At 41.3% G+C, this 20,704-nt stretch overlaps 1 protein-coding gene across 2 annotated transcripts; it reads right to left on the reverse strand.

The window, feature by feature from the left end:
• Window positions 1–1,110: 1,110 nt before the first annotated feature.
• TOC64-III (translocon at the outer membrane of chloroplasts 64-III) lies at window positions 1,111–20,685 on the reverse strand. 2 transcript variants are annotated; one of them, XR_015987196.2, is made up of 13 exons: window positions 20,211–20,635; window positions 18,628–18,780; window positions 18,268–18,392; window positions 16,052–16,177; window positions 9,746–9,928; window positions 9,465–9,606; window positions 5,713–5,881; window positions 3,584–3,718; window positions 3,246–3,446; window positions 2,817–2,944; window positions 2,690–2,741; window positions 1,756–2,053; window positions 1,111–1,598 (listed from the first exon to the last, which is right to left on the reverse strand). XR_015987196.2 is itself a non-coding variant. In XM_008811585.6 (13 exons), the coding sequence occupies exons 1-13, from the start codon at window positions 20,408–20,410 to the stop codon at window positions 1,516–1,518; spliced, it is 1,767 nt and encodes a 588-aa protein (XP_008809807.4). In that variant the 5' UTR covers window positions 20,411–20,685; the 3' UTR covers window positions 1,111–1,515. The 2 variants fall into 2 exon arrangements, 1 of the variants encoding a protein (XP_008809807.4); XM_008811585.6 differs by having other exon boundaries at window positions 1,984–2,053; window positions 20,211–20,685.
• Between the last annotated feature and the right edge of the window lie 19 nt (window positions 20,686–20,704).

Consider the following 20,704-nt stretch of genomic DNA (forward strand, 5'->3'; position numbering starts at 1 on the left):
ATTATTCTATGCTAAATTCAAGACGGGGTCCCACCACTTCAAGGGGTGCAATGGGGCCCACAACAACCCATTCGTGCATGAAGGGAATATTCATTTCTTTCTTCCCCTCTTCTTTGATTGCTACCTCGCCCCCATTTGAAGGCTTTCCATGCAGAACCCAGGTCAAACCAGGAATGCAGAGATTTTCCAGCCAAGAGACTTGTATTGCCTTCCCAGCTCCCACGCCTCCACCGGCGCTGAAGCAGTCGAGCTCGCCATCGAGAATGGTAATCGGGCAACATCGCTTTACGCGGCACGCGTAAAGCCGTCGGGACCATGTCGCTGTCAAGCAACTCCAAATATCAATTCTCCACTTAAAAAGACCTGGCGATCATAATTCAATCATCGGCAAGCCTCTTTTTCTTGATGTTGACGCGGCCTCCTGATACAAGGAAGTTTCAAATGGCAATATTTTTTTTTTTTTTTTTTTTTTTTTGACAACAGGAATTGGTTTATTGCCTCATTACTCAAGTTGTGTAACATACGCCACCGCTAGAAAGTAACTGAACCTACACAATCATCCGCATGAAGTCACCTCAGTAGAGAATGATGGTAGAGATATCAATGCTACATGGCCCACACAAGATTATTTTTGACTTGGACGGCTGCTTATCGCTTTGAACAACCTCGGCGTGTACGGCTTTTTGGGCAATACCTTATGGGCGGCAATAATTGCACCCACATACAAAGAACCCAGCAAACCCTTACCTTGCAGGAAAGGGATACTGAAATCAGACAATAACACGACTATCTTGGTCGCGCTCACATTGAGGGACTTAATCTTCTAAAAATTTCCAAAATCCAATCTTGTATATTGGAGATTTTTTTTTGGTTTCGTTTCATACAAAATAGGAGTAAATTGTACTTCAACTACCGTGCAAATTATAATAATAGCAATCCGTGTAAAATGACAATTCTTTGTGTGGAGCCACATCTGCTCGATATGCAATATCAAATACTTCTGAGCAAGAACGAACTCCTAACCATTTCAAAACCAGCGATTCCCACAGCAAGAGACAAAACCAACAAAGCAGTGGGACAATAAAAGATGTGAATAATGCGAAGAATGAATTGATAGCATACCATCCCAAACTATGCGATTTTATTCCAAAATACCACTCGCCATCACTGCAAGAAATGATGATCTTATAGTACAATTCAAAAAAATAGAGGGCATATATGGTAAAACTGAAAATGGTATTTGACATTTGATATCAGCTGCGCAACAAAACTGGACTAGCATATCTTATACCAAGGAAGAGGCAATATCAAGAGCCATAGATTTTGTAAATAAGTTGAAAACTTTCAGCGTGATAGATGGTAAGCAATCCGGATGCCTGCAAACTCTTGAGATTCGTGCTCTTCTAAGGTGCTGCCGAACATCTTCAAATGTACCTGTACGGGTCAACCCACCATCTTCAAATATCAAACATTGAACAGGTGATTTCGACCACCTGCAAATTGCTAGTGTGGTATCTACTGGAATAGCTTCTTTAATCTACTAGCGGCAAGGATTGCTGTCTTGTTCGTTGGCTCCAAAACGAGTGCATATTTGAAATCTGCAAGTTCAGAGCGGCAAGGAGGCAAAATATTTGCATTCAGTCATTTAAACAATAAATTTGAGGACCGCTGACTTGAACTGGAATTTTCAACATCTACAATTTTTTGTAGTTTGGAAAAAGGCTTGGTCCTGGATGTCAGGCAAGCTAAGCATACCAATATTAGCAGATGCTCCTGCGCATCAAATCCTGTAGTGCAAGCTTAATAGGAAAGCCATCTTTAACCCAAAGATGTGGTGACTTCAGTGATTCTGGTTCCAAGCTCATGGCAAGGGCAGAATCCCATACTTTTAGAACACATATGCACGCACAAGTGCACATACCCAAGTGCGCGCGCGCGCACACACACAGAGAGAGAGAGAGAGAGAGAGAGAGAGAGAGAGACCTTCGATTGCCTCTTTGTAATAGCCCAACATTTCCCGTGCAGTACCTCTTCGCAAATAAGCTTTGACATTCTGAACAAGAAACCAAAAAGAAAAAAAAGGAAAATGCTGAGAGAACTAACAAATTAAAAAATGAAACAATGTCGTCCTAGGTGTATGTAAGATATTTATTTAAATGGAACATCAGGTGGAGCTTTCTCAACTTTCTGAAACCAAAAAGGGAAGATCAACAATGACTGCACAAAAGCAACATGGAAGGATGGAAAACATGGCCAGTTTTGTGGTAAGCCTGCGCAAGCATGTAGCCAAAAATTGCTCACATGCACCTTGAGCCACAAACTTTCCTGCTGGCATGTGTCCCACCAGCCTACAGTACAGGGCCCATTCCAAAAGAAGGGAAAAATTGAATCCAGCACAAAACCACAGAAGCAGCACACATCTTACCAAAAACAATACATAATGGAGATCACAAATAATTCCAACTTTTCATTAGGTGAAGTCCACTCTACGGAGGAATCACAGTAGAATCGTGGCATGAATTTGAATTTTAATCACCCGGATATGCTGGTTAACTTATGGTAAAATTGATGCAGAAAGAAGGTTTAGGATTCATGCTTTATATAATCACCATAACGAGCTTCAACCAAGGTACTAAATTATGATATCAAGTCGAACCCACAAATTTTTGTTTTATACAACATTACTGACCTTTTTATCAAGGCTTATGGCAGCGCTGCAATCAGCTTCAGCTTGAAGGTAACTGGTTGAACAAAACAAGATCTTTCAATCATGAAGCAAATAATAGAATAAAAGAACCCAAAAGATAATGTAGTACCTCCCAAGTTCCAGATATGCAGCAGCCCTATTGCTATAATATGTTGCATTCTTTTCACTTAGTTTGATTGCTTCAGTATACAGATTAACAGCTTTCTGCCATTGTTTTTCTTTGTAAGCAATGTTACCCTGTCATAAAGCCATTGATACCAAAATAAGGAGAAATTCCACAGGTCAAAGGAACAGGGTTTAAGATGAGATGAGAAGAATTAATTCAAGGATTGAAGTAATAATGAAAAATTCAACCAAATCAAATGTTCAAAACAACCTACTTCAGAAGGCTTCATATTGTTTAACAAGTTTTAAGTTACTACAGAATAAAGCTCCTGCCTAATGATAACAATATAATATCCACAACAATGTCTTAAGCATAACACACTATCGACAAGAACAAACAAAACATTAGCTTATAAAAAGAGAGAGAACTGACTTTCTCTTTTGCAATTTCTGCAGATTCTTCCTTGCTGATGCTACTGCTTGACGATTTGGACTTCATAACTTCATCAACCTGCTCTTGAAGAGATGCAAACATAGTCTGGACAGTATCTAGTAAAAAGCGATCACCTCCATGCCTTGCAATAAAGGACACTGACACAGGACACTTTTCATGGAACCCTATGGGTATGGTCGCCTGCACATGCAAGGAGAAGGATGTTGCAGAAAAATCCTTAATGCATTAGAAATTAACTGGTATGACTGTTACCAGTTGACCAAGGTCAAGCAATTGCTATCAACAAATTTTTCAATTGCCAAACAAAAGCACTGTACCTGACAACAGCCTGACATGCTAGCAATAGCCGATAGACATAACGCACGAGACTGGTAGTCCGATGATGAAATTTCCTTTGCATTAAGTTTTGGAGGAGCTCCTAATACTGTAGGAAGAACAAGTATTCCATCATCCTGCACATAACCAAAATCAATATGGGTAACTTGGAAAAGTGCGAGGACCAGATCAATCACAGAATAGCTGTGTTAAACTCACACACAAAATTGTCATGTTGAGACTCCATCACACAGTGAAATACCAATGCAACCAAACCATACCTACTTTATACATATCATAATATTTCTACCACAGTGCACGCTGTACTTTTAGGAAAAGGCTGTACTTAGGTGCATCAATTGTCATCCAAGATAATATGCTGTTTAAATGTTTCATCAATGATCAACACACAACCTGTGCTCATTATTTTATACCCCATGGAGGAAAAGAACAAAAGGCCTGTTCCCGGCCCAAGCAGGCAAGATCGTCAGGGACCACCTCACAAGTAGAAGCAAACAAAAGGTACCAAGCAAGTGATGGGTCATAATGCACAAGACAAGCCCCATGAGAGCCACAACAGCACTATGCATAAAAACCACCAAACCAGAACCAACAACCTATAGGTGAAAATTTGACAGAAACCAAGAGTCAGCTCAGGAATTTCCCTGTTTATAAAAATTTAAAAGTTTTCCACAAAGATTAATGCTTATCCCTCTTACCAAGATCTAAATAAAAGCATGATCTTAGTGGTTTATACTTTACAGAATCAAAATTTCAGGCACAGAAACTGATATAATCACCCAAACATTGATCACCAGGGCAACAAATTAACAGAAGTTCCAGACTCCTTCCCAAGGAAGAAGGGAAAAAGGGTGGAGAAAGGGGGGAAGCTAGAATATTAGAAAAGATATGATATGCACACATTCATCACTTGGCAGGCCAGAGTGCCTCCTTGCTAATTGGATGAAGGCCTAAAATTTAGGAAGCACAAGCTCTCCATATCCTTATACCCCAATAAGTCATAAAATAGGATAAAAAATATGATGCTGAAGACATCGATAGTTAAGACCAGGAATAAGTGTATCAAATGGTTTATGTTAGCTCCAGGACTTCTCAATATCAAACCAAAAGCTCAGGCAACACTATCCAATATCATTTGTTCCATTACAATATCTAACTCCTAAGCATGCTCCTTTATAGTGATTTCAAAATAGAAGGAAATGAAGCGCTTGATTTCATAATTATACTTGAAAGATACATATAGGGGTTGTTCTCTTGAGTGTATTTTAGTTGCCAAAATTGGAAGCCCGTGCAGGTGCATAGACGGAGATATTGTAGAAACACTTCTTGTAAGCAAAGTGCTTAGGAAAAGGTTGTGAATCTGAGTTTCCAAGACAATTCTGAAACAGGTGCATTGCCTAGGTAAACGTTTCTGCTACTAAGGATTGCACTGTACAGGAAACATTCTCTTTTATTTATTATGTTAAGAAAGCCTATTTGAGTTCATTTTTATTTACGAGTTCACCATAACTGAAGTATATTATTTTATGAGTGCATCATCTTTGAGTGGAAAAAAGGACTCCGCAGATTCAAAAAATGATCAAATTTAAAAAAACAACAAATTTCATCCAAAATCAGATGATGTCATCATCCACGTAATTGGATTTACCTTTAAACAGTTACAGCAGCAGCTCAAGTTTGTTAAGTTACCATGTCTAATATATGAAGATGAGAATGTTTTATTTTACTTTCGATGCACATGAAGCTTGTTTTGAATCACTGAGCTTACGCGTGTGCGTGCAATTTTTAGGCAACAGTTATCACTTCTCATATTACATGTAAGCAAACAACTACAGTGTCAGTGCAAAGATATCAAAGTTTCTAGTTGACATGTATGAATTTCCACTGAACTAGATACCTGTAATTAATAAACATAACCACATAATATAATCACAATTCTTTGGGTTTGACAACAAAATAGATGCCAATGGATAAACTAGTTCAAAGACATCAATTTCAAATGAAAATATAACTGGTGCAACTTTTAAGAAAAACAAAAAAAATTAAAGAGAAGTCAGCAAATGCTACTAATGGTTGAAAAACTTATGCTAAAATATTAGGACATGCATACCTTTAGAAGAGCATTAAGGGCCAAGCGTGTTTCATTTCTTGCATAGTGGCAGTATTCAATATGTGCATCACTATCATCCAATGAACTACTCATGTCAGCTAATATAGAAGGATCAAGGACAGGCTTAACGGAGTTGATCCACCTCTCATGATTATTTTTGAACTCATGCCTGTATGCAAAAAGGCTTAAAATGATTATCTGGATGATGGTTCTACGAATAAGACATAAAAACGATGATAATGGAGCTTATTTATGAATGGTCAAATAAGAGCAACGAGAAAAATTTTCAGCTTGTTTCCAGAAACAAAGCAATAAATGTTATCCAACAAGAGAAAGAATACTCTTAAGTTGGCATAGATGACTACTAGTATGAGTGCCAAGCATGCATAGGCCATAACAAGAAGACTTTAAACTGGGAATTGAGTAAATTTCATGGTGAAATATAATGATAGTCAATTTAATATCAATGAATCCAACTCGAATTGGTCAGCAAAGCATATATGACAATCAATATGCATATATGACATAGCACTGCAAAATTCATGGTTTTTGGATCCCATTTCTCCGATGAAACTATGATGAGTGTGAATAACTTTAGGCACTACCGAGAAAGGATAGTTGGCCCGATGAATCTAGGAAAAAAAATTACGAGAAGAAAACCACAATTATGTTCAAGTAGAGCCCAAATTATTGAAAGAGAAGCAAAGTTAATCATCATCATTTCTTGCATGTCAACGTGAAACTGTTAGTCCAATGAAGGTGCAAAAATCTTCTACAAGTTATTGCATTCCAAGGCCATATCAACCTCCATATCATTCATTTAAGAATGTCCTCTTTGCTTAGCTTGGTTGATTCTGGATAAGCCTGGTCCATTCTTAAAATACCTTCAACTAATCAAAGACCTTCGATATCTGCTTGGAGGTTCTGAAGCTATGGTAATTAGCAAGCATCTAGGTCATCATTGGATTTTACATGCCCCATACTCCCTTATTCAACCCAAAGATATTTTTACACGATTCATCATGACCCACAAACTCTCCCCTATTGGATTTTACTGTTAAACAACTAGCAAAGACTCAACATACTCTCGTATTCTCATCCACATAGGAATCCATGAGAATCCAATTCCACCATGAATCCTTTAGACCACTGAAGGCAATTTCCAACTGAGTTTTTAGCATGTCATGCAGAAATGCATATCCTTAGATACCAAAATTCTCCACTATCTCAAGTCTGTGAATTAAATAACTTTTCATATTAAAAAACATCAAACAATACCATTTCCAACCAACCAAGGTCAGTTGACTCCATTTTGACTCATTTCAAGATTTTAAATTTCTTAAAAACTCAAGTTAGTCTAAAAGTTTCCACAGATAATAAGTATGATCAAAAGAAATGTCTTTAGTTCATAATCAATGAGTAACCTAAATGAAACATCATAGTCAAAGACTCAAGTACGACAATATACAAGCATTTAGAATAAATTCATGGCAGCTAGTATGAACCTCCCAAGGCTCTTGTAGCAAATGAATCAAGAGGCAGACGCATGAAGTATTAAAGGGAGGATTAGTTGTACAATAAAAGATAACATGATGCATTTATAAGTAGAGTGCAAAAGAAAATTAATTCTTGTTTGCTGGAATAATTGAGTGGTTTTGAATCCTGTATACACAAAAATTTGAGACAAAGTAGAGATTTTTTAGATCATAAAAAGTTAGTAACATAGCTTAGATTTTCTAATGAAGCCCCTATTCATGGGCTTAAATTTCAATCAAAACTAACAACATGATGGAATATTATGGTGAATTGTCACATAAGAGGGGAAAAAAGAATAGACGGTGATGAGGGCTTTAAACAGATGTTCACATTGATGGAATAGATAGCCAAACTCTAGCCTGTTCCTTAAATAGTTCTTGCACAACAATTTACACTCCAGGACCAAAACCTATCAGATGAATGTATGAAGTCTAGTTAAAGCATAAACCACTAAATAAATGTACCAGTGACAATTGAATCGGATCAGCTCCGTACAAATTCTGACAGGTTCTTTTCAGAATGCGGACCTCACCTTTTTGTTATACAGGTAACCCGAGGGACTTCCTTACCCTTGAACTTTTTAAGAGCTTCACTTTCTTGTACCCGCAACCACGGCTCGAACACTAGAGCTTGATTTAGGTAAGGATTAGATAGAAGCTTGCTTTAGACTTTTGGTTTCAAATTTTGATTTATGTATACCGCTACAAATTCTGCTCAGCAAACATGGATCTGAACTTTCAAAAGAATTCCACTAAGATTTATGGCCAAAAAATTTGCCACAAAGCCAAATTAGATCCAGAAAATATTCAAGACTTATTCTTTTCTTATGTTGTGGAGTAGTCAAAAGAATTATTTTTGCATGTTTCTTTTCAGCACAAAAGGAAATGGTAGCATCATTTTTCTTAAGATATACCTTTTTTCCAGTCTTAGTTAATTGAAACTGGACCACATAAGACCACTGATGTGGGTATTAAAATCATATGAAACATATGGAAAGTAACCATCGTGAAAAATTCTTAAAAGGTGAAGATGAATCTATGAAATAAATCCTCCTTTAGATTTACCAATGCAGGGGTGCTTCATTTAAGTAGCATTCCATATCTTTAACATGATGATGTTGAGTAGAATTATTTGGAACAGAAGAAGATCTGGGTGCATAGCGGGAAGCAATGGCGAGGGGGAGAGAGAGAGAAGAGAGAGAGGGAGGACGCACATAGATAGAATTCATATATAAGAGGTGACAATAATTATATGTCTCAGTTATTTGATGGCTGAATTTTCTTCATTAGGAGTGATTTTTTAATATACCATAAAACATAGACCTAGATAATGATAAAAAGATAAACAGTGTTTTTATGATTGACCTACAAATGTTAGGAATTATAATAATATTATTCTATTGAAAAGAATGTTGGAAGCATTAGTCATGGTAGCAAATGGGCAAGGACTAACACATAGTTCTTTGACAATAGACCTGAAACAAAACTTTAAACTGTATAACTAGCCGCCACTACAATCATTTCTCTGCAATTTCTAAGCAAAATCAAATTAAAAAAAACAAATTAAGCATAATCTGTTTTTAGTTTTTTTATTACATAAGAGAGTTAATTTATGTGTACCAAGTACCAATATGTTCTTTGAGTCTTTGACAAACAAATATAGATGTACCAGGATTAGAACCATAAACTTCCTGACATGAGGAAAAAGTGATATTACACATCCAAAAATAAGTATAAAATTCTGGACAAGAAAAAGTGGTTCATTTCAAACATGGAAAAGTAACACAACATGCTAGTCATGTTTTTGTTGCCTTGTGTTTGAAGTTGAACACGACAAATCTTGTTTTCATGAATTATTATTGCTTTGTGCTTGCAATATTTCACTGGCTGAATTTGGTGCATTATCTTATCATTTTAATAAATTTAATGACAATCATGGGTAGGAGACGGAGTGCTCAACACTGTCAAAATAACCAGGTTAACATGATTATATTTATATTACCTGCCAAGATAAAACCATCTTTCATCCCCAAACTTTAGGGCCTTAAAATTGTATTGATGAATTTGCAAAAATGAAAAGCATGAGCTCCATGAATAGGTTAAATAACACAAACTACGGATACAATATTGGCATTCAAGTAACAAAAACAAACATACCATAAAACAACACAAAAAAATCCAAAAGTTGTATGATTTTCAACTATACAAGGAGCTTACTTGTAAAGCAGCCGCATAGCATTTGCAAGTGATAATAATGCAGTCTTTGAATCACCACTTTTCTTCCCATTTTGAAGCTGTTTCAAGCTGGATATTTTAGAAGCCAGATACTCTCCTAAATTTACATGGTTTAGAAGTTGCCCTGAAGCCATCAATTAATAATGTTACTGACAAGGTAGATCAACAATACAAAGACATGCTATCCATGGACAGTAAATAGAAGATAATTAAGCACTTGCAGAAAACCTACAGACAATATGGATCAATAAGCTAAAACATACTTCCAAACAGCTTCTCTGTAGATTTGATCACCACCTGAGTCGCCCTGCTATTTGGAATCTTTAATAGTTCAAAACAATCATCTGCTATAATCATATGTCTAGGCTGGCGGTGATCAGCATATGGAAGTTGAAGCAGTATGTGAGACACACGACGCAAGATACTGGGATCCTTAGCAAATAATCCTGCATAGCAGAAATATGAGCTAATTACATGAACAAAATTTCTTCCTGTAAAATGTTCACCCTATATGCCATGTTTTAACAAATTGAAACACAAAATACCTAATTAATATTAAAACGATGCTGAATAAACTAGCAAAAAATATATTCTTTCAATGCATTTCACTATGAAGATTATACAGTTATAATTTAACAAAAACTTCCTTGAGCATTTATGTTAAATGCTGATCAAGTGGTTAAAAAAAAATGAACCCAACCCTATCTTAATTTCATTGGAATAGGCAGGCCTGTTCCTAAGCTGAGAACAAAAAACATTCACACAAACCCAATTATTTCAGGCAGATTGGCAGGTACAGGTGAGTTAAGGTCAGATCAGGTTCATTTTAGGTCAGCAGAAAAAATAAAGATGAAAAAACTAACCAAATTCCAGAATAATTATAATTGAGCCGAAACAAGCAGATCCAAGCCCAGCCCAATAATGAAAAAAATCTTCTATCTACTATCAATTATCCTAGATGGGTTGGCAGGTGTAGTTTAGAAGTTCATGCTCTTGACTATGATCATATATCGATAATTATGATGGCCATGATCATGATATATTACCACTGAAGGATACTGATCCAATTCAAGGATTAAAAAGTCATGTTGGGTATCTGTTGCTGGAAATTGGACCTGGGGGAGGCCGTCGGCTGGGAAGGAGGAGCTGCGGCGTGAGATGGCGGGTGGCGGTCCGTCGGCGGGCGGCGTCCTCCGGGGGACCTGCAAAAAGCCGGTGGCCGGGGTTTCCGGCGGCGGCCCTCCGATGCTTAAGTCAGAGGGGGGCTTAATTTTGGAGAAGGAGAGGGACTGTATGTAGAAGTCCGAAGCTTTCCCTTTGGAAGGAAGAAGCCTTCCTTTTATGGGAGTGGTAGGGTTACCTGTGATGTGACTGGGCGAATTAAAGGGTTACCGTCACGATTGAACGTGGGCGTATGAAGTAATGAGTTGCCGTGGATGGCCCGTTCTCATCATGGGAGGAGATGGCGCGCAGCCAGAGCTTGCTTGAGGCACGTAGTGCAGTCCATTCTTGGGAATGGTGAGGCGTTGATAGTCGTAGCAGGGTATGATCCTTGGTTGATATGTCGTAGCGTGGCCGGCAAGTAAAGCATGGTGCAGTGAGGCTGCTGCAGGGCATGGCTGTAGCATGTGGACGACAAGGTCGGCCTTCTGAGGTCAGCTCGGCCTTATGTGCTTGGCCTTCTGTGCTCGGCAGCCTTCTGAGCTCAGCCTACATGAGCCCGGCTCGGACTGCATGAGCTCGGTCTGCACGAGCTCAGCCTTCTGAGCTCGGCCTTCTAAGCTCGGCTCGGCCTTCTGAGCTTGGCTCGGCCTGCATGAGCTCGGCTCGGTCTTCTAAGCTCGGCTCGGCCTTCTGAGCTCGGCTTACATGAGCTCGACTCGGTCCTCTAAGCTCGGCTCGGCCTTCTGAGCTCGGCTCGGCCTGCATGAGCTCGACTTGCTGTCGGATTTGGGTGCTTTCATTGTATTTGTGGGGTGGTCCATTTTTCCCCCAACACTACCCCCCGACTTCCGAGTTTGAGCTGCTTTTTGGCTTGGGCGAAGGAAGTAGTCCAGTCGTCGATCATCCTGTAATATAGCCAAACATCTATGGAGACGTACGTGCCAAGTAGAGTGTACCTCTCATGCAGTTGGAGCTAAGTGCTTCAGGTCGACTCAGCGGCCTTCTTTGGCTTGTGGTCGACTCAGCAGGGTGCCCCCACTCAGATCGGGGCGTGTTGTCGTAGGAGGCGTCGAATGTCGTTGAAGGACGTCGAACGGCGTTGACATGGCGTCGAATGGCGTTGACATGGCGTCGGATGTCGTCGAAGGGCGTCGAATGTCGTCGAATTGGCGTTCCGAGCTTGGTCGGGGCATCATTGGAGACACATACAGGAGACGGACTTCCTCCGTTGGTGATCGTGCGTATTTATTCGGAGCGGGGCGACGTTGGAGATAGGGATACCCGTAGGTCGTTTTTTGGATTCTCCGACCTGAAAATAGGTAAAATATTAAAATTATTTAAAGCCAAAGTGGCGTCCTGTACCTTTTTGGAGACTTTTTAATGGCTCTCGAGCTTTGAAGTCCCTCAGGACTTGGCTTAGCACCGGCCTTCTGAGGTTGGCCTTTGGAGCTCGTTCTTCTGAGCTCGGCCTGCATGAGCTCGACCCGCGTGAGCTCGGCCTGCATGAGCTCGGCCTGCGTGACCTCGGCTCGGCATTCTGAGCTCGGCTTGCATGAGCTCGGCTCGGTCTTCATGAGCTCGGCTCGGTTTGCATGAGCTCGGCCTGCGTGACCTCGGCTCGGCCTTCTGAGCTCGGCTTTCTGAGCTCGGCTCGGCCTGCATGAGCTCGGCTCGGTCTTCTGAGCTCAGCTCGGCCTGCATGAGCTCGGCTTGCATGAGCTCGCTTTGTCTTCTGAGCTTGGCTCGGCCTACATGAGCTCGATCTTCTGGACCATGAGAGGATTTAACTTCATAGTACTTTCTTGGGGTGGAATCTCCTGTGAATCTAGCCAGAGGAGCGCTCATCCTTTGGAAGGCATACAAAATAAGGCATCAGCCGAGCTTTCATTATGTACTAAAATTCTTTTTAAAGCCTTGCAATGATGAAGGAAATAGCTACAGCGTCGTCATAAAAAGGGCTCAACACTCTTTTAGTCTTCATCGGAAAAGGAGATGACTTTCGTAGTACACGGATGCTTTGAGGAAACTCCTTCTTCCGAGCTCGATGCTTCAGGCGCCTCTACTCACCCGCCCTCTGATGATATTGTTGATGCCTGCGAGAGGTCAGTTGTCGTCCTGCTCCTCACGCGGCACTAGGTTTTGTTCCTCAGGCTCTCTCCTGTAGGCATGATCACGGACAAAACAACTCAACCGACCTCGACGGACAAGTGCCTCGATCTCATCACGGAGCTCGAAGCAATCCTCCGTATCATGGCCGCAATCTCGGTGGAAGTGGCAGTACTTTTTGGAGTGCTTCCGTGACTCTGTCGGTCGCATCCTCAATGGAGGTCGGAGGTAGCCCTGACCCTCAATCTCCATGAAGATCTATGCTCGGGTAGATGTGAGGGGAGTGTATGTCTGAAACTTTTGGAGGAAAAACCTCGAGTGAGCTAGGCTCTTGGGCCAAAGAGGCTCTTTCTCATGCCAGAGGGATCTGCTGCTTGGTTGGGAGCGCTCCTCGTGGCGCATCTTCTGCATCTTGGCAGGTTGTTCGGCTGCCTCTCGCCGAGAGGCCATGGCTTCCTCAGCCTTGGCGTACTTGCGAGCTCGGGCCAACATTTCAACAAAGTCGGCGGAGAAGCTCTTCTCGATGGAGGAGAAATTTGTAGGACCGAGCTCCATTCTTCAATGCCGACATGGCGATTGACTGGTCGAGATTGCGAACCTCCCATGTGGCCGAGGTAAAGCGACTGATGTAGTCTTTTAAGGATTCTCCCTCCTTCTGCTTGATGGCGAAGAGGGAGTCTGAGGTCCGGCGCTGACGCCGGCTAGCGGCAAAATGGGTGGCGAGCTGCCTGCCCAGCTGTTCAAAGGAGAGAATCGAGCTAGGTTTTAGTCCGGAGAACCAAAGACGAGCTGCCTTGCGGAGAGTCGCTGGGAAGGCTTTGCAGAGTAGAGCGTCTGTGGCTCCTTGGAGTGTCATAAGGGCCTTGTAGCTCTCCAAATGATCCAGAGGATCGGATGAGCCATCATATGGCTCAATCTGTGGCATCTTGAACCTCTGGGGGATTGATTCATCCATGATCCATTGAGGGAATGAAAATTCTGTTGTAAAGTCAAGGTCGGCGTCTCGCTTTGGGCCTTGGTCTTGAAGCATCTGTATCTGCCACTCCAAGTCCTCGACTTTTCTACCGAGCTCGGGTGGGGCTCCTGTTGCAGCTTGGCATGGGGCAAACCCCGCCTCATATAGATGCTCCCGTACTCGAGGCGTCAGGCTTCGGCGCGAGCTCTTAGAATAATGGATGCGTGAGCTTGGGGGTCGAGCTCGGTGGGAGCTTCGATGGTGGCGACACTCCACAGAGAAATAACATCGCGAGCGGCGTCCTGAGGACTCATGCTCGTGAGGAGGTAGTAGAGGTTGGTCTTCTACTTGCCGCAGGCCTTGAACGGCCGCAGTGAGTGCTTGGACTTGTTGAACAAGCAGGTTGAACTGCTCTGGTTGAACTTGGAGGACTGGATCCGCCGGAGGCCTTGGTGATAGGTTCTGGATTGAGTGTCCAGAACTTGGTACACAATGCCGGAAGGCGTTAGAGGCTCCCTTACTCCTTAGCTTCATGGCCACGACTCGGTCCCTTCCTCTGCGCCAACTGTTGCTGGAAATTGGATCCGGAGGCGGCCGTCGGCTCAGAAGGAGGAGCTCCAGCGTGAGATGGTGGGTGGCGGTCCGTCGGCGGGCGGCGTCCTCCGGGGGACCTGAAAAAAACGGTGGCCGAGGTTTCCGGCGGCGGCCCTCCGATGCTTAAGTCAGAGGGGGGCTTAATTTTGGAGAAGGAGATGGACTGTATGTAGAAGTCCGAAGCCTCCCCTTTGGGAGGAAGAAGCCTACCTTTTATAGGAGTAGCAGGATTACCTGTGATGTGACTGGACGAATTAAAGGGTTACCGTCACGATTGGACGTGGGCGTGTGAAGTAATGAGTTGCCGTGGATGGCCCGTTTCCATCATGGGAGATGGCGCACAGACAGAGCTTGCTTGTGGCGCGCAGTGCAGTCCATTCTTGGGAATGGTGAGGCGTTGACAGTCGTAACAGGGTATGATCCCTGGTTGATATATCGTAGCATAGCCGGCAAGTAAAGCATGGTGCGGTGAGGCTGCTGCAGGGCATGGCTGCAGCATGTGGACGACGAGGTTGGCCTTCTGAGGTCAGCTCGGCCTTCTGTGCTTGGCCTTCTATGCTCGGCAACCTTTTGAGCTCGGCCTGCATGAGCTCGGTCTGCACGAGCTCGGCCTTCTGAGCTCGGCCTGCATGAGCTCGACTCGGACTGCATGAGCTCGGCCTTCTGAGCTCGGCTTGCATGAGCTCAGCTCGGTCTTCTGAGCTCGGCTCGGCCTACATGAGCTCGGCTCGGCCTTCTGAGCTCGACTCGGCTTGCATGAGCTTGACTCGGTCCTCTGAGCTCGGCTCGGCCTTCTGAGCTCGGCTCGGCCTGCATGAGCTCGGCTTGCTGTCGGATTTGGGTGCTTTAATTGTATTTGTGGGGTGGTCCATTTTTCCCCCCAACAGTATCCATGCCAGTCACCAACCTGCATGGCATGTACCACGGCACATGTCAAACTGATGCAGGGCATGGGTCAGTATGGTCACGGCAGGCTGGCTTGCCCTGCTGCATGGCCTTTTCTCGCTAGAATTGGCTTTTTCCATCCTTTTAATTTCTATACCTTTAACGTTTCTTCTAGCTAGGCAGGCGATATTTGATATGAAATTGTTATTTTAACGCTTATTTTGTTTCAAATTTCGATGCAGTGACTTACATCAATGACACATTGCTGTCACCTTGTTGACCTAGCTAAAAACTCCCCTCCTGACCTTCAAATGAGCCCCAAGTGTCTTCACACCTTTAACCTGCTACCAAGTGGTACTGGCAGGAGTCAGTTCAAGTTTTTTACCAATAATGCCATGGGCCACTCCCAGTCAGTGTGGCCCATGTGGGCCAACTAAGGGGGATCCCTAAATCCCTGATCCAAATAAAAAAACCTCATATGGTTACTAAAGAAGTTTGATGTATCTGAACATTTGATCGAAAGATACATGAAGTTACATTTAAACTTCAAAACTCATCAGCTACGTACAGCATGCCTCTACATTTGTATAGACATTAAGCTATTCATACATGCATGTGATGACATAAGGATATATAGAAGCGGGAAGGTATATCATACTTTTAGGAAAATTTATATATCACATCCATATCTGTATTACCATGCTCCACCCATGTCCATGACAGCTAATTCTAACCATTGTCATTATTGCTTTAGCAAACAACAAACAAAATGTACTCTAAGAAGAGTCCCATAGCTTCAAATAAGTATATATCTTAGAGTGCAAAAATAGGAAGAATTTAAATTGTGAAAAATTTATGCGCGTACCTACAGTGTCAAGACTTGGTGAGACTGGAATAACACCAATATTCGAAACAGCAGCATGTGAAGGTCGGAATGCTAATATACCACAAAATCCCCCAGGTATCCTCACACCACCGATAGTGTCAACACCTACACATGTTTATGAGTCAATAAAGGAACTGCCCATGATGCATATATGACAAGAGTAACCCTTTTTTCTCCTTTTTGCAGCACAAATCAAAAGAAAACTAATCAAATACTGATGTTCTGATGATTCCTGAGTTGCAAGAAGAACTATGCCTCATATGTCGAAAATATTGACATTAACACAGCTGGGACAATTCCATTTGACAATTTCAAATTATTGGACAAGTCAAAAATGAAATTCAGATATCAGATACAATTCTACTGTAAATATAAAAACTAGTCCTTGCGGATGAATATGCAAGCCAAAAAATAAAAAATCAATATGGATGTAAAAGACAAGAAACAAGGTTAATGTAAATAACAGTTAAGATTCAAATAATCACTGGTAGGCCCTTAAAATGACACATTAAGAATTTTTTGGAGCAGATGAAGACAACAGGAACCAAATCTAACATTCCACCACGATCAAATAAAAAGTCAGTTACACTGTCACAGAAGATGAACCATCATATTCAGTTGCTGGAGAATACTACTGTCATGCTCGATAAAACCCATTTCACATGGACAAGAATGGCCATTGAACTTCGTAGTATGGAATTAGGTATTTTGTAGTTAAAGAAAGATGCTTCAGGCTACATCACCTTAAAACAAACCATTCAGGTATTAAAGGTTGTTAACTTGCAGGTCTTACTAGCTTGTCAACAAAGAAAAAATTGGAATTACAAAACCCATTGCTTGTCAACCCAAAATGGTAACACCCCTTTGCAGGCTGCAGTTGGTAGTTTGATTTTCAGAAACCAATCAATTTTCATTGGAGGTTACACTTTTTCAGAATAATACTACTGTCTCACAATCTCACTCCTCTAAAATGGTGCAAGCAATTTCTACAGGAAAGTTAATCTATGAAATGCATGGAACAATGAAAACCAAGCCTCTATCGCCCATATTTTTATATGAGATGCATTCAGGAATTGGCAAGCATAAGCTCACGAACCTGCTCAATCATACTCCATTGCTTGGTTCCAGTTAAATGATAATCCAATTTGCTATCCGCTCCCTCCAGATCATCACAGAAGCATTCCCTTTAACTACAATACTAATTGATTTTCTTATTACTCTAGAGGCCAATGAACCCTAAAAAGTTCACTTAAGTCCGAACTTTTTCCCTAATCAGTTCTGTCTACATATGTATAAGAGGACAGCAAAAACTAAAATCAAGAAAGCAAAAACGTCCATGTATTTGCATCACAAGAAATGTTATTGAGACTGGAGGTTCTATTGCATTCCTAAAGAACTCAAAAAAATTAAGCAAATAATAGTCGAGGTCATGGTCAAGGGCAATGTATATCTAGGTCACCTCCAGAATAGAAAAAGCAACAATAGAGCTCCAAGAGCATACAACAAATGTCAAGGTACAAAGACCAGGATCTTCTATAAAAATTCAGTGAAAGTAAACTAGAGGTAGTGCCACAGTTTTGACCAAGCAGTCATCCTCCGTATTGCATAAGTAGAAGCTACAGCAGGAAAAGATAAAACTATTGTTCATCAGTGAAGCATTATTAAGTCTATGGCCATTTGGACATACAAAAACTTCATGGTAGGAGCTCAAACCAACCATGAAGCATTGTAGAATTTCTAACAAGATCATTCAACCTACTGAACAAACTGACAGAAAAGCCTGACACAAATGGGCTTTATCCAGAAGATGGCTATGGAAAGAAGAGAGTGATAAATCAGTAAGACCGGATGATGGACAGAAAATGCCACCAATGTGCAAATTATGGGAGAAGACTAAAAAGTCTTCCACATACAGGAAGTTATGTATTCCACTAGATCCTCAAACACACAAACATGATTATATGAGGTCATAAAACATGTGAAACTGTAAATTTCTTAAATGCATGCAGGTTGCGGCATACTAGTATTCATCAGCTCAACCATGACTAGTTCAATGGGTGGTATTTCACAATATACGTCTATAAGCTAGTTATTACATATTAAGAGAAGGCAAGCCGGCTATGATTTTTTAAAAAACAGTCATGTTTGTTATCATTACATCTTTGTACAAAATATTTAGTGGTTTAGAAGCTCACCCAAGGAGAAATCAACTAGACCACTAGCAACAGCTACAGCTGATCCACTCGAGCATCCTCCAGGTATTCGCTCAACAGCTGCAGGATTGGTTGGTGTACCAAAATGTTTGTTTTCACCATTGATACTGAAAATATAATGTATTTAAATTAAGCAAAGGCATCATAAACTATAAGGAAAATAAACCACAAGAGAAAAAAAGACATGATAAGATTTTAAATCTTCACTGAAACCCTATTGGGGCCCTGCTGTATAGAAAGAGGTCAGTTCAAATGTCAAAAGAGGCCGCACAGTGGTAAATTGATTGTATGTTATGTTACAAATGTAAGCAGAAAATGTGAATAATGAAATACTAATCTGACCTATAAGCCATCTCATCAATCACTGTTTTTCCAACACAAGTAGCACCCCCATCTACGAGAGCTGAAACCACTGAAGATGTCCGTGCTGCAGGATCATGAGTTTTTGCCCAGTCTGGATTGCCGAATCCAGTTACATATCCATTGATATCGAATCTGTTGATCAGTGAAGCAATCAAGAATTCAGCTATGATTGCCCAATGAAAGCCATTAAAGTATGTCAAAGAAGTTTTGAGGCATGATTTCTTTGATAGCTAGCATAATAGTCACTTGCAGTAAGCAGTTACAAGAAAATCAAAAGTACTAATATATTTTAAAATAGAACAGCCTTGGCACGTACTAAAAACACAAGTTCAAAAGATTAAGAATGTCCACCTCACCATGTTTGATCATGAATTCACAGAAATGGTTGAATCCAAAGACACTGATGTGAAAACTAGACTACATATCAAGTATCAAGCTCCAATTTCAGAGGAAAATAAATGTTGACTTTGCAATGACTTAAATCCAAGAAAATGGGGATGAAGTAACAATAAACATACTCAATCAAGTTATATGACCACATCTCTTTCTCTGCAGATTGTTCCAAAATGACAGAATGTGTGACATTTTGCAGATATGAGGAGCGAAGAGCAAAAAATCTATTTGACATGCTTTGTATTGGTCATTGGTTTAGTTATCTGATTCATGCTTGGACCCAAGATTTCAAATGTCTTACATTTAGAATATGTTAAAAGTAAAAGTATTCTGTCATTAGGAGTCAATAATCGTGCTCTCTCACAATTCATTATCACCCACAATATCTAAAGCACCTAGAAACAGCACATGATGATTGACATTCTAGGTTTGCAGCTAGGGAATTAGTGGTGTAGGAGGGTGGTAGCTATGAACAAGATAGCATTCCTTTTGCTTCTAATTATCATTATAACTTTTGCTTATGTATGGGAGTTCAAATCCCTACTACTGTAATAGGGCTATCTCATTCCAAATATCTTCATCTAAAGGATAATTTTGTAGAAACCAAGTAGAAAGCCTTGATTGATTTAAGTGAGTTGCTTAAGCTTTTCATACCTAAAATTGTCCACAACAACAAACAAAAATTATCACAGTATGCGGGTTATTATTTCTATGCTATGAAACACAATAAAATACATAATTCTAGTCGCTTGCATCTCGTTCTTGTTGCTATCTTTAACATGTCCTCATTGCACGGCCAGCAGCCAACACCGGCCGGCAGAATCAAATTATACTTTTGAGTCTCAGAATCAAATTAATAACCCAAATCATATTTCACCGCCTCCTATTCCCCCGAAAGGAATCAAGCACTAGAAGCTCATGACCACTTGCTACTACATAACAACAAGCCCTAAATCACAACAGGAAGGAACATACTATCAAATCAAAACCGTCAAAAACATCTCTCTCTCTCTCTCTCTCTCTCTCTCTCTCGTCAAGAACAAATTAGGCATAACTGATGATTGGAACAGTGAGAAGAAAACCTAGAAAAGATTAAAAAGGGGAGAAAGAGATGATTAGATCAGGGGATTAGAAGAATAAGAGAAGGATAGATTTAGGAAAAAGCTTACATGTCGGCGACGGCGAAGGAGAGGCCAGTCAAAGGATGGGGAGCCTTGGGAGGGGCGGGCTGAGGGGGAGGGAGGAGCTCGAGCCGCTCGACGAAAGCCCCGAAATCCTGCTTGATGGCCCGCTTCAGCCGCCGGGTCATGAGAAGGACGCCGGCGAGGCCCAGGCCGAGGAGAACCCATAGGTTGGTCGAGGAGGACATGACCCGTCTCTCTCCTCCCCTCTCGCGCGCACTTCTTACTTCTGGGAGCGAAAAGATTGCTGAGAGCGAGCAAGGAGTAAGAGGAGATGGATGTCACGGAGAAGTGGGAAGGGAGCGAGGATAACGCCGCAGCCCCTTCGCCTCTTTACCCTAAAAAACTGCGGCTTATTATTGCTATTATTATCGTTTTTGTTTTTGTTATTTGGTAAGGCGGTTTGCCGGTTTGCCAGACTCTTCAGTTCCCTAATAGATATTCGGCGTGCTTCCGTGTTTCCTTGCGTATTTGGGATTTCT

The sequence above is a fragment of the Phoenix dactylifera genome, chromosome 5 (assembly GCF_051530095.1).
Source record: "Phoenix dactylifera cultivar Ajwa chromosome 5, Ajwa_hap1_PhDact_Kaust_v1.1, whole genome shotgun sequence".
Taxonomy (NCBI): domain Eukaryota; kingdom Viridiplantae; phylum Streptophyta; class Magnoliopsida; order Arecales; family Arecaceae; genus Phoenix; species Phoenix dactylifera.

What these genes read in the sequence shown, in the direction of transcription:
- TOC64-III (XM_008811585.6), bottom strand. Translation starts at nt 20,410, where the DNA reads ATGTCCTCCTCGACCAACCTATGGGTTCTCCTCGGCCTGGGCCTCGCC. An exon ending in ATTGATGAGATGGCTTATAG is followed by an intron (nt 18,393 to 18,627) that starts GTCAGATTAGTA and finishes TTATATTTTCAG; the next exon opens with TATCAATGGTGAAAACAAAC. An exon ending in TTACAAAGAGGCAATCGAAG is followed by an intron (nt 1,599 to 1,983) that starts GTCTCTCTCTCT and finishes CTGAACTTGCAG; the next exon opens with ATTTCAAATATGCACTCGTT.